Source organism: Dromiciops gliroides, chromosome 6, assembly GCF_019393635.1.
Source record: "Dromiciops gliroides isolate mDroGli1 chromosome 6, mDroGli1.pri, whole genome shotgun sequence".
In the NCBI taxonomy this organism is placed as follows: Eukaryota; Metazoa; Chordata; class Mammalia; order Microbiotheria; family Microbiotheriidae; genus Dromiciops; species Dromiciops gliroides.
Genome location: NC_057866.1, coordinates 97,687,301 through 97,700,932, shown reverse-complemented (window position 1 = coordinate 97,700,932; position 13,632 = coordinate 97,687,301). Strand labels below are relative to the sequence as shown.

The 13,632-nt window shown below is 40.9% G+C and overlaps 1 protein-coding gene across 4 annotated transcripts in view; it reads right to left on the bottom strand.

Annotated features, from left to right (window-relative positions):
• The window catches only part of FAM53A (family with sequence similarity 53 member A), a 112,162-nt gene that overhangs the window by 62,387 nt on the left and 36,143 nt on the right, over positions 1-13,632 (bottom strand). For 3 of the 4 annotated variants that reach the window (XM_043972782.1, XM_043972781.1, XM_043972783.1), the window contains 2 exons: positions 6,747-6,801; positions 3,713-4,509 (listed from right to left, as the gene is read on the bottom strand). In XM_043972782.1, the coding sequence (XP_043828717.1) occupies positions 3,713-4,509; positions 6,747-6,801 (852 nt within the window). The remainder of the gene's footprint in view (positions 1-3,712; positions 4,510-6,746; positions 6,802-13,632) is intronic. The other variant, XM_043972784.1, reaches the window with a different exon arrangement.

The following is a 13,632-nucleotide window of genomic DNA, read 5'->3' as shown; positions in this document are numbered from 1 at the left end:
TAGAGAACATGGATGCCTCAGCAATTCAGCCCATTACACTTTGGCTAAACATTTCAATACACCTATTTAATCTCCTACACTTGGTTATCCAGTCTAGACATCAGGGTTTCCAGTAGCAATTCATCGTTTGCTCCTTTGCATAATTGATACTGAAACCTTCACAATTAAGGTTACGTGTGGACTACTGGGCTCTTTTACTCATTTTCGTCTTTGGGAGAACAGTATCTTTCTGAATCAAAATGTTAGATACTTGATCCCGGCCTAAATTTAACTCCACAGAATTTTTCTGGCAATGTCATTAACATTTTTAATGTGCTAAAAGCAAAAGAAATCATCGTGATTTTCCAAAGAAAAGGGTTTAAATTTCTACAGCCAGAACTCTTTTTTGGGCTCCAAAGATCACATTCATACACTAGAGCGCGCCCCATAAAATCGATATTCCAAAAAAATAACATTTACTGTCTTTCAATAACGCTAGATGTTGCACAAATTAGGTCTTGCCCATCAGAGCTCACAGACAACAACTGTGTAGACAAGGCACAAATAAAGGACAAAGATGAAGCCAACCAAGAGAGAAGTCAGGAATACATAGAATGTCGTCAGGCAGAGCATGTCTGCCCCTAAGCATGCTGTCTTGTCTTTCTACAAGCATTTCAACCCCTTCGCCCCCCACCACCAAAAAAAAACTATATGAATTACCGACAGGAAGCAAGGCCAAGTAAGGAATGTGAAGACAATTTGATGCAACAGCATACCTAACATAGAGAGCTATTTGTATTTCAGAAGGTTGCTCCCTCCCAAGGAGGGAATAGCATCTTTTCAGCAAACAATTCAGATATATTTCATTTTATGCAACAGATGTATTGTGGAAGTTAAATATTTAAGACTGTTTATAATCTGACTGAAACCTGCTTTTTTTAGTTAAGCTTCTACTACCATGAATCACATTTTCTGGCTATTATCAATTAAAAAGCATTTATTTAAAGGGTCTACCAATATCAGGCACTGTGATAAGTGCTAAAGATCCCATAAAAAAATAAAACAGTTCCTTACATTCTAATGGGGGAGATATATATGAATGTGTGTACTGATACAGATAGATATACAGATTTACATAAAACACATGCATGTATATGAATAAGCAAGGTGGTTTTGTGAAGGACACTAACGGTTGAGAGAGCAAGTATTGCTTGAGCTGAATTGAAGGAAACGAGAGTTTCCAAGCTAGAAGTAGAGGTGAGAAGGGGGAATATTCCAGCCATGGGGTTCAGCCACGTAGGCAGAAGGAAGACATGCATCAAGAGTGAGAGGCAGCAAGTGTACCGACAGGGCCAAGTTGTGAAGGTCTTTAAAATGCCAAACAGAGGAGTTCAGACAGGGTGTCCCAAAAGTCTCATAGCAATGTTAAGCTAGGATAGCCTCAGAGGTATACTACAAACTTACAAAGAAAATTTGAAAGGGCTTTAAATTTTTTTATAAACTGAAATGTTTCCCTAACATTCAACATGGCCACCATCTTGGTCTCTACATCTCTCTGCTGGGTGGTTTTTGAACTTTTTTGGTAAAAACTTTCAGCAGCTGCTGTTCAGCACCTATGGGGCTGTCTTTGTAATCTTATCCTTAGGATCACCCAAAAAATGAGGTCTTGATACATATACTACCATTTGGACTAGATGGCACAAGATGAGTCTAATGAAGAGAAGACTGGCTGCCTGAGGTGACCAAGCCCCTTCTACAAAGTGTCAGCTAGAAACTGTTGCACCAAGATGCAGAGGCAGAAGGCAAAATCTTGTTAAAATGTAAATTTATTATTCAAAATTCACAAAACTAAAGTGTAAGAGAAATGTACACAATTAAACTTTCCAATCTAGTTCTAACCCCCCTAGCCAACTTTCATTTCCATAGTATTTGCCCTCCTTTCTCATTCAGTGCCTCATTCCATGTCCCAGGGGATACAAGTCCTCACCTCGGCCTTTCCTGATCCCCTACTCTCAGGGCTGCCTTCCTCAGGAGATTTCTGCTGGGAGTTATCTGTGTCAGTGTTTCATTCTCCACTTCCAGGAGAATGCAGGCTTCTTGAGGACAAGGACGATTTCACATGTGTGTCTGTATCTCAGTGCCCAACACAGTACCTTGTATATAACAGACAACTGCTAAGCAGCTGAGGGAGTGTTCAATGATGATAGCCAACGTACTCCTTTACCATTCAAGACAAGCAGTCATGAAGCGAGACAAAACCAGGTAGGCAAAGAAAGGTTGAAAACACGAGCATTCTCAGTACAACTTCTCTCCTCTTCAGATGAGCTCCTGGAGAGCACCGTGGACTAATAGACTCAAAATTTATTCAGAAATTCAACATTATCTTCTGGAAAATACATTTAGTATTAAACTCTGGGGTTTGGGGGTTAGCTTTTTTTTTTTTTTGCTAAGTTCAACAGTTGGTATTACAGACAACATGTCATTTTCCAAAGTTCTTTTCTTTACCATAAGTTAGTATTCCCTATTACCACTGCTGTGGTCTAATGAGGAATTGAGAAATTCCTATTTCTCTCCTTCTAGTTTGAGGCTAGTACACCTTTGTCTTTGAGAAAAAGAGCATTTTTAAGAAAGAACTTACACTACTCAAACCTACAATGGTATTTTCCTAGAGCAAATAAGATCAGAATCAACAGGTGGAATGCAAATACTTTAGACTTAACTACAGCCAATCAATGGCATATTCAGTAGAATCTAAATATAGCAAAAGCAACAAGAACAACAAACAACTCAAGATAAGTGAACCCCTTAAATAGGTGATTTGCTTCAAAGATTTCTACCATAATCTTGTCTACTTACAAAGATAATGAAAAATATTTCAAAATAATCTTGTTTAATTTAGGATTTCTTGTTTTTTCCTCTTATAAGCAACTATTTGAGCAGCATGCCTAACAAGATCTTTTACCAGCATAGCAGCATATATTAAATGAATGTGCCCTAAGACTCACTTGTGTGGATTCAGGCACAGGAGAGCAGCAAACATTGTGGTTTTCATCTACCAGATGCTCAAAGAGATAGGCAGTATGGTGTAGTAAAGGGCCAGATTTGGAATCAAGAAGGTGTGGGTTCAAGTCCTGACTCTGGCATACACTACTTATGTCTCCATGGGCAAATTCATCTCTGGGTCCCAGGTGACTTTCTGAAGATGAGAGCTGCTGATCTGCTTTAGCAGAAATAGTTGCCAAGAGTTTCCTCAATGAAATCAAAGATTGAGACTCTCCAAAACATGTATCCCAGTAGAATGATCCTAAGGATGGAAGTGAGTGAAGGAACAGAAAACAGCCTACCACCTTCATCTTTCATTGACTTTTTTTTTTTAAATGTCAGCGGGGACATGTGAGAGAAGGGAAGGCTAAGACCTTCCTGCACTTAGACTGTAAAACCTGACAAAATCTAGCGTCACACAACCACTACCGGTGAACATCCTAAAACGAAAGGATTGCAACATCTGGGCCCTCTACACAACTGAAGCACTAAACAAGGATCTGCTACAAAAGAGAAAGATCAAACAGATCACTCAGAGAACGGACCCTCCAAAGTTTTACGCCCCAAGAACTAAGTCAGATAGCCCCCCTACTACAGAGCTCACCCTCTTTACATCACCCTCTGTGGAGGCGAAATGACATCCCACACCAGAAGGGTTTTCAAGACCTACTGAAGAAAGTAAAAATCTCACCCGTGTCATTTTTAAAAAGTCTAAAGATGGGCGATTCCATCGCACGTCTTCCTCTCGTCTGCGCTTTAGCCGGCTTTTCTTTTCATTCAGTACACAAGGCTGCGAGCGGCATCTCAACAAGCCTTGGCGCCGGCTAAGCTCTGGTGTGGACGTGGGAGTGCTATTAGCTGAAGGCAAGAGGTTCCCCGCCTCGGGAATGTGCTCCTGGGAGAGAGAGAGGCGACGCCTGGGGTTAAAATCACAAGGTCCGGCAGAATTCCAGCGGATGCTAGAACTGGTGCTGCCCTCGCTGCTGTCCACAAAGCCGCTGCTGGCCGAGGAAGGCCTGGGCACCGGAGACGTGTGGAAGCCGGTGACGGGGAACACATTCTGGAGTGACAGGACACTCTGAGGCAGGCTGATGCTGGTGCTTCTCTGCAGGGTGGCACTGCCACCACTGTTGCAGCGCTGCAAGGTGGCACTGCCGCCACTGTTGCATCGTCTCTTGGAGACGGGAGTCCAGACCTTGGAACTGCCAGGTTTCCATGGTGACCGGCAGCGAGCCAGCTCATCGGGCTCTGACAGGGATCGACAGTGTCGCTTGGGAGGCGGGGCCAGCGGCTGCCCAGAGTTTTCATTCAGGTTGAGTTCACTGATCCATCCTGACACCATCGAAGGGCTGGGGGATTCTTTCTGCCACTGGAGACACATGTTTGCTGAACTAAATGGGCATGATGGGAAAGGGAAAGCTGAAACCTTGGTCACTTCAGTTCGGATTGGACAGCCTCCATTCAACACTTTCCAAGGATTTTCTTCTACTGAAGGAAACAGGGAAGGACAGAGATCAGCAAGGAAGAGGGACAAGGGGAAAAAGCCAATTAGCAGGAAACAAGCGCAAAGCTGCCATTGCAAAATGAATTCAACAACAGACCAACACAAGGCCAGACCTTTGGGCACTAAATCTGAAAGTGAAAGAGCTAATAGCAACCTAGCTTCTCCTGCCCATTAGTTTTCAATTATTCATTGGAATTCCCATTTTGAACTGAACTTACTACATTAGGTACCAGGAAAAAGCCTATGTATGTTTACATGGATGTAAGCAATCATGGATCTATAAAAATACTTCAGAAAAGACATTTAGCCCACCTACATTTAACCACAATCTTTCAGAAGGTGACTCAGGCTAATTCTTAGTAGCTTTAGCTATCAAGACAGCATTTTTACTACTAAAAATACTAAGACATATATTCCAAAATAAGATATTTCCTGTCTATTTAGGTCAGAACTCTAGGAACTGATTAATCTGTTTTTTAATAGCTCCATGAAATGAAACCAATCCTACTTTCAGTTACCTGCAATAAAGACCTATTATTTTTTAACCAGTCTACTTCAAATGAAAATTATTTTGCATGAGATAGTTTAGATATCTTAAACAGTTACAGATCATAGATTTACAGCTACACAGAACCTCTGAGGCCATCCACTTATTTTAGAGAGGAGGAGACTGAAACCTAGAAACCTGCCCAAGGTCACAGAGGCAATAACTCTCCAGAGCTAGGATTAAAACATATATTCTTAATCCAGTTCCAGGGCTCTCTCCCCAGAACTCTGTAGGATTTCATTCAGATGCTGAAAGTGACTGACTACAACACATAATAAAAATTTCATGAAAATGCTAGATAGGTCTGCTCTTATTAGGTCTATCATAATTTATAAGGATATGAAGGGCAACTTGTATTTCTCCTCATTAAACTAACAATTATACAAACAAACTAAGATATCTAAAATATATTCCTTTTTTGTTCGATTTTACTGTATTATCCCTTTTTTATTACTCTTACACATCAAATATTTTTATTATCTTTGAACAAGTATTTATACTTACTAGCATGTTATATTGTGGCAGGTAACAATATTATTTTCCATTCTTAAAGAAAGCTAAAACTTTAATACCGATGATATGTCCATCTTAACATTGTTATATCACATAATGTACTCAAAAGTAAAAATAATTCCCTCATTTTTATTATAGTTTTTAGTGGTTTAGACAAAGCTTTTACTTCTTAGCTCTAGTATTTCTCATAAATATCAGACAAAGCTTTAAGAACTTCAGAAGCATCATCTGCCTTGGCAGCAGGGGCTAGGGAGGCATTAAAACCATTAGCCAAACCTCAGACTCCTATAGCTAACTGCTTTCTCCAACTACACTCAGCGCAATCTACAACTGTTTTTAAACACTGCATAATGATGAGCCAAAAAAATGGACAAAGCTAAGATAAAAAGGAAAAGGAAAAGCCCTCTCATGCTAAACAGCTTTTCAAGCCTGGCTACAAAACTGACGACTTTCAAGCACTGAGAGTCAGGTAGATGTCTCTTGTCCTCTAAATTAGGCAAAATGAAATAACTGAGATACTGAGAAATTCTCAGGTTACCTAAGAATTCTAACGTAAGCAAAACATGTACTTTGTTTTCTGTGTACAAGATGACACAATGGGCTCCTTCTCCTGGAGCTACCCATGCTTCTATGTGCCTGGCCATCAAGGTGCAAGACTAACCAAGTATTTCAATTTTCTCCAGCTAGCATTCATACAAACATTTTAAACAGTAGGATTTCTGCTCCTTTCATTTAAAAATAAACCTAATTTTCTTTCCCAAGTATTTCCCTCATTCTTACGTCTTTTGAAATCAGATTTTTTCAAGAGAGTCTGCTAAAAGGTACCCTCTGCCACACGGCAGCACCCAAAGATGCAAGTCATGCTTGTCATTTTCCTAACAGCTACCTCGAGAGAAAGGGGATGGGGATGTGAAGAGAGCATTTAGACATACCAAATGATATTGAACAAAAACATCTTACAAGAGCTTTTACTATGCAAAGCAGATCACAAGCAGAAAACTAATAACCAGTGATTCGAGGTATTGTCCCAAGGCCAGCTCAGACCAGCAGGCTCTACAGCAGCAGGTCCCAGCCCCCATTTCACCTGATTTGCAACAGAAAGGCTGCTGAGCGCCCCAATTACCTCAGTGTCTCGCAGCCAGGGCTTTTAGAAGAACTTACCATTGATTTCGAAAGGGAACAAGCTGCCACTTTTGTTCAGCTCCTCAGATGAGTACTGAAATTAATCAGAGAAAGAGGTTTCAACACCACACAACTATACATGGTGTGAAAGAAAACGAGCACAAACTGTGGGTCAGAAAATAGTTAAATGTTTTACAACTCAATTCTGTTTCTTACCAAACATTTTTCCTTCAAAATTTAAAAAAGAAAACCTGGACCTCTTAGATGTCTATTTGGGCACCTTGTCTCTCAAAGCAAAGCTAAAAACAAAACATCTAACTGCCTGACGGTCTGATTCGAGAGCAGTCTGATGTTTAGTTTTCCCCTTAAATCTGTTCTCCCTTCTTCTCCTGTACCCAGGCTACTCTCAGGTTTCTTCTAGCCTGTACATATAGGGACTACAGGGGTGGCAGGGTGGGGGTGGAGCCAAAACTGAAACAGCTTTGCCCCTTACCTCCGATCCTCCAATGACATCAGAAGAGGGAAACCCATTCAAGAGCAGATCCCTGGGTTGGGGGGGAAACAGGAATATAGTCTCATATTAAGGCTTCGGAAGGAGCTCAAAGCCCCAAAGTAATAGCACATGGCTAGTATGGGGGAAGGGAGTGGTTCAAATCTGAAATTTCACCTGGGTAGAACTCCAGGTAAGGAAATTCTCTCCAGTGACATCCATCAGAAACTGCTCTGTCTGAGGGAGTGGACCCAGGGCATGCAGCCAGGATGGGTCAGGGGCAGCAATGGAAAAGAGAAAAGAACACTCTATGCGCAATCCAAACCTGGGGCTTCCAGTCCAGGCTCTGCCTGGGTGACCTGGGTGAGCTGGGTGACTCTGGGAAACTCATCCCATTTGTCTGGCCTGCTTCCTCCTCAGTAAAATGAGGGGTGTGGACCTGGTGAGATCCTACAGCCCTTCTAGCTCTCACAGTCTATAATCCTGGCTATCGCTACTGCCTTGCAAATCTGACCCTGGAGTGAACTGCGATTTAGGAGTAAAATCTCAATTTTTAAAAAGCCTGACCTTTCGTTTGCCAAAGATTAATGGATTTTCCATGAACTTAATTTTACCTCTTTGTTAAAAAAAAAAAGAATTAAAATGTTAAGTTATATAAACTCATTGACCAAGTATGCAATTATTATTGCCTTAGAGATATCTCTAATGGCATATCTAAGATTAAAATTCAATAATGGATTCTAACTGCAAGACTCTCACATCTTTGTAAATTAATTGGCAGGACCATAAAATATCTACTAAGCCTGACATAAGTGTATCATACTGGAGACTGTTACTTCCCCCTTCTTCAAGAGAGAAGCTATTTATCCACTGGCTTTTCCCCTTTGTCTACAAGCGCCTCTTCCATGTAGCCCTCCATGAGACCTCAGGTACTCTGTTTTAATATGCACCTCTCTGCCAAATTGTATTACCTTTATCTATGTGTATATTTATTTATTCCATCTCCCCTAACTAAAGTGTAGTCTTTTTAAGGGAAGCACTGTTTATTTATCCGAGTGCTTTCTTTAGGCACTTCACAAATATTTACTTAATGTTGTTGAATATTTAGTGTAGTCATTTTAATCATAAAGCTACCTCAACATATAAACTTGGAGTAAGAGTAGATCGAGTTAGCCAATTTCCATTCATCAGTGGCATAAGCTCAATGACAAGGAGCAGAGGACAAACAGGCACGAGGAAGGATCAGATAAGATCATAAGGGGTTCAAAGAACGGGGGATATTTGGCCTGAAAAAGAGAAGGCTTTGGGAGCCACATAATAGCTATCCTGGACACTTAGTGGATCAGTGGATTTGATGGTTGTTGCTTTATGTGCACATCTGTGGGACACATATACTCATTTTTTAAAACTCTATTAAAAAAGAATTTTAACACCAATAGGGTTTTTTTTTTACATCAACATTTTGAACTATCCCCTAAAATGCCTCCATGACTTCATATTCATTCTTTCCTATCAGACTGTCTGAAAAAAAAAAAAAGAGGTTTGTATGTTTTTCAAGACAGAAAAAAGGTTTAATTATTTTAACACGCCTCCTCCTTTACAAGATTTTTTTTTTTGGATCCTGGTTTGGTTTTGTATACGTGTGTTTTATTATTATTAAACCAAAAAGAAGATAGTATTGTTCTAAGACTTCCTTTCTAGATACAGGTTCGGTTTTTAAGTAAACATCCTTCAGCAATGAAAAATTTATGCTGTTTGTTAATACCAAGTTCTGCCTGTGTCAAGACCTTGAACTCTGAGGCTATAGCAAAAATGCTTAATATAGTATTGGGAGAAATGCTTAAGGGAATTAAGACTACCTGTTCCCAGACAAAACTTGCTAGAAACACTTTCAAGTATTTTTCAAGTTAATGAGCCATCAGAGAGGTTTCATTTCTTTACCTGGGTAAAGAAAAAAAGCAAAGCCTCTGCTAACAAACGGCTAAAGGATTTGGGGATCTAAGACTCTAAGTTGGGATTCAGATCATAATCACCAATTAAGGATGAGAGGTGGCAATACCAACTAGTTAATTTAGTAAATGTTTCATTAAGATTAAGCTTCTTAGTTTTGTCCAGTCATTAAGTTTTATGTACCTTAGCATTAATACAGCTGGTATGTGGACAAGACACTTTGTACACTTCCTTTAAAAGGCAAACATTTCACTAATAAACTCTGGCTCTTATTATAAGAATGGAGAAAAATGAAAACATTCTGTGGTAAAACAGAACTCTGGCAATTTCAACTTGGCTATATTTGATAAAAACAGACTGGGCTACTCACAGTACAATATTTTCCCAGATCTCTGCTCTGGCACTCGGAGAGCCCATAAGCAAGTCTTTTACTTTCTCGATCCCCCATTTTCTCTTTGGTAAAATGAGGATAGAAAACTCTCCTATGACTTTGCCTCAAAGACTGCTCTTTGTCAGCTTCCCATTATTATCCAAAATCAATTTTTTGAAGTTTTGAGGCTTCCCAAAAATGAATCTTTTGAGTGAAAGGAGTGAATTTAATTCTGAATAAGGTTGATGCATTTAAGATTCTCATTTCACTAATACCAACAGCTACCAACACACTACGTCATGATCTGGAACCAAAGAGAAAAGTCATTTTCCTCGTATTCCACATCCAACAATTTGAGGATAATCACAGGCCTCTATATCCTTTGTAAACACCACGCCAATTCCCTATAGGACGGGTATGGGACAGAGGACCACTGAGTGGCCAAGAAGCATGTGTGCTGCAACTTATGCAGCCCTAAACCACCCATGCTGGTGACCTGTGAGACCAAGGTCCCACTTGCCATTACAAACAACACTGAATAGATCTCACAACCACCCGGGGAGGGGCTGAATGCGAGTACTGTCACTTCTGTTCTACTTGCCCATAACAACACAGCTAGTGAACCTGGGGCACCTGACTCCATGGCCAGCATCCTTCTCTTGCATATGCTGTCTGCCACTAAAAACGACAAAAACTTTGGAAATTTTCTCAAGATTATGGAGTTTCAGGAATGAGGCATGTTTTCACTGAAACTGATATCTAACCAAATAGAATGATAATAAAACCTTTAAAAGTCAAACGAGGACATGACAGAAACACCCTACAATTCTTAAATATCCTGTAAATGCACTGTGGCTACCATTAATCTTTATGGTCTTTTGGGCAAATCTTCAGTACTCTCCAATGCACAATAAATATTAAACATTTACCAACCACTTCTTTGATGATTAACCTTTGAAGCTGCAGACCAGACATGGAAAAGCATAGCCAAAGGAAATGGCCAAGAATAATCCTAATGTCATTAAAAAGTACTAATTCTATGGCTAAGAAACTAGCCTAACGTTTCTAACTCACATGATTTTGGATTTCTAGCTAACACTTCAGGGGTGGGGGGTGGGGGTGGGGGTAACAGGGGTAAGGCAGTTTGCTATGTAACTCACAGAAGAGTCTTTGGATCTCAATTTATCAGAAAGACCAAACGCTTAGAGGCAATTGGCCCATAACACTTGCGCTCAGAACAGCTACTGGAAAGAGATCCAGTATCTTAGAGCACATCATTTCTGTGTTTTAAATATAAAAGTACACAGCGGGTAGAAGGAATGGTGCAAACTCAAATTTCAAGTCAGTCAAATTATGTTGGTGTAAAATATGTCTACGTGTACTAGTTCTCTAAAATGCAGCCAGGATGGGTCAGGGGCAGCAATGGAAGAGAGGACCTGTAAATAGAAATCTCAAAAGAGAGCAAAACACAGATAAGGAACAAGGTGAGCACTCAAAGGAAAAATAAATCTATTTGTAAAGGAACTAGCAATATCTGAGAATATAATTTCTGTACATGGACACTCTCATGACCTGGCACCATTCTACCAGGGATAAGAATAGCCAAGAAGGCAGAGGGGATGACATGGGGTTTTTTTTACCAAGAGGGGCCATCCACCTCCATGAAATCACTGATCCCTTGGAGTCTGAACAAATCCCACAGGAACTTCTTGACTGAGGGCCTGTTAGAAACACCTTTCCACTGGTTTTCCTAAAAGCATCCATTACACCATCATCCATCATGGCATTCACATAGCTCTGTACTCCACAGCAATGACGGCAAACCACAATTCTAGAAACCCTCAAGACCTACAAAATGTTTTCCTCACCACAACTCTGGGAGGGGCTGGTACCACTGCAACTCAAGAGGGATAAATGTAATGTCTTGCATTTGGGTACACACAAATCAAGGCTGGAGGCCTGTTAGACAACAGTTCTGAAAAAGATCTGTAGGTCTGAGGAGACCAAGTTCAATGTAAGTCAAGCAGTGACTTGCTCTTAGACTGTAATAAGGAGGACCCAACTTCCAGAATAGGGAGGTGAGAGCACCACTGCAGTCTGCTTTCAGACATCACCAGGAGTTCCAGGTTTACTTCAAGGCGTCACAATGTAAGGACATTAATAAACTGGACAGAGTCCAGAGGACATTGATGGACCTTGTCAAATGAAGGTCTGTTGAAGGAAAAGGGCACGTATAGCTGAGCCTGGATGGAAGGAGAAGCTTCCTGATGATGAGGGCCACTGTTAGCTGTAGGGGCTCTAGAACCTCTTATTATCTAGAGAGGGCACCAGGAGGATCTTTCCTACATGGACAGGGTGGACAAGACAGCCTCTGCAGAAGACCTGCTCCCTCCAGCTTTCAAATGCTGGGATTCCCTAAAGAAATACCCCCATCTCACAGATCAGAAAATAAGGCTTAAGTGAAATGGCTTTCCTGAGATCACACAAGTAAGAAGCAGCTTCCAAGGTGGGTCTTGATCCCAAGTATTCTTGACTCTACTTAGGCCACTTCCATTAAATGAGATGAACAACATCCATATACCTCATTCCGATTTTTAAATTCTCTATGCAGAACTGAAGTTAAGTGGTTCAGCAAGTATGAGACAAGCTTATTCTGAATTAAGAAAAAGTTACATTCCATTATTATTGAACTGGAACTAACAAAGTTCATTCCCCCCTTTCTTTAAGGTATGATAAGAGTTCAAGTCTTAACAAGTCCTGTGGAAATTTTCCTAGTCAAAATCAAATTATACAAACACATTTATATCCCTAGGGCCTGGGCCAATTCAAAGACGCTTCCGCCAGTGCGTTTTCCAATTAAGTAGAGCAGAATGAGCCAGAAGGGACAAACCAAAGACCTCTAGACCTATCAATCTCTAAGCATATCCTGAGTGGCCGTGTACTAAGCACTGCATAGCTGAGGACACAGAGACAAAAAGGGAAATGATGCCTGCTCTCAGGAAACTTATTCTCTCCACAGAGGGAACGATACACCCAAGAAGACCAAAGGAAGTATCCACATGCTCAAAACGTGAAAAGTAATGTGGGCAGAAGGCACAGGTTGCTGGGGTGGAAGGAGGATGGAGAAAGCCTCATGGAGAAGTGTTGGACAGGAAGGACTGTAAGGAGTGGAAGGGAGGAGGGAGGAGAGCTTCCCAACCATAGGGCACAGCCTACAAAAGGCCAGAGACAGAATTCAGCTGGAGAATAGAAAGAGAGCTATTAACTAGACCAGGGTCTCTTGACATACAATCCAAGAACTTATTTTTAAAAATATTTTAATAATTATTTCAAGGCAAACTATTTTCATTTAATCTTGTTCTTCTTTTTTTTTTTAGTGAGGCAATTGGGGTTAAGTGACTTGCTCAGGGTCACACAGCTAGTAAGTGTTAAGTGTCTGAGGCAGGATTTGAACTCAGGTGCTCCTGACTCCAGGGCCGGTGCTCTACCCACTGCACCACCTAGCTGCCCCTGTTTTCATGTAATCTTGCATATTTTATGAGGCACTTAAGAACCTTTGTGAGGAGGCTCAGGTTTCCCCAGACTACCCAAGGGGTCCATTACACAGAAAAGGTGAAGAAGCCTTGGGCTACACAAAAGAGCAAATGAAGTAACCTACAAGTTAGGGTAGGCCCAGGCTGTGAAAAGGTTTAAAGGCCAAACAGAGGTTTCTATGTGACCCCAGAAGGAGTATGGAGACATTAGAGTCTACTGAGCAGGGGATCCAGAGCTAAGACAACAGGAAGTATGGGCAATAAAAAAAAGACATCAATAAAACTCATTTTCTAAAAAAGAAAGATGACTGGTTAACCCCAGACAGAGCAGTTTCATTGGAAGGATGAGCACCAATTAGAGCAATCCACTGAAGTCTCTAGAACCAAAGACTCAAACTGTCAAGGTGATTTGAGCTGCACTAAACAATTCCTGGAGCCATGTAGCTTCACTGTACCACACACACACACACACACACACACACACACACACACACACACACACCCCAAAGTCTTTACACAGAAAGTATTCCTTACGATGGCATTTTTCCTGAAGTTTCCACCTAAGGATCCTCCTTCTGCCTT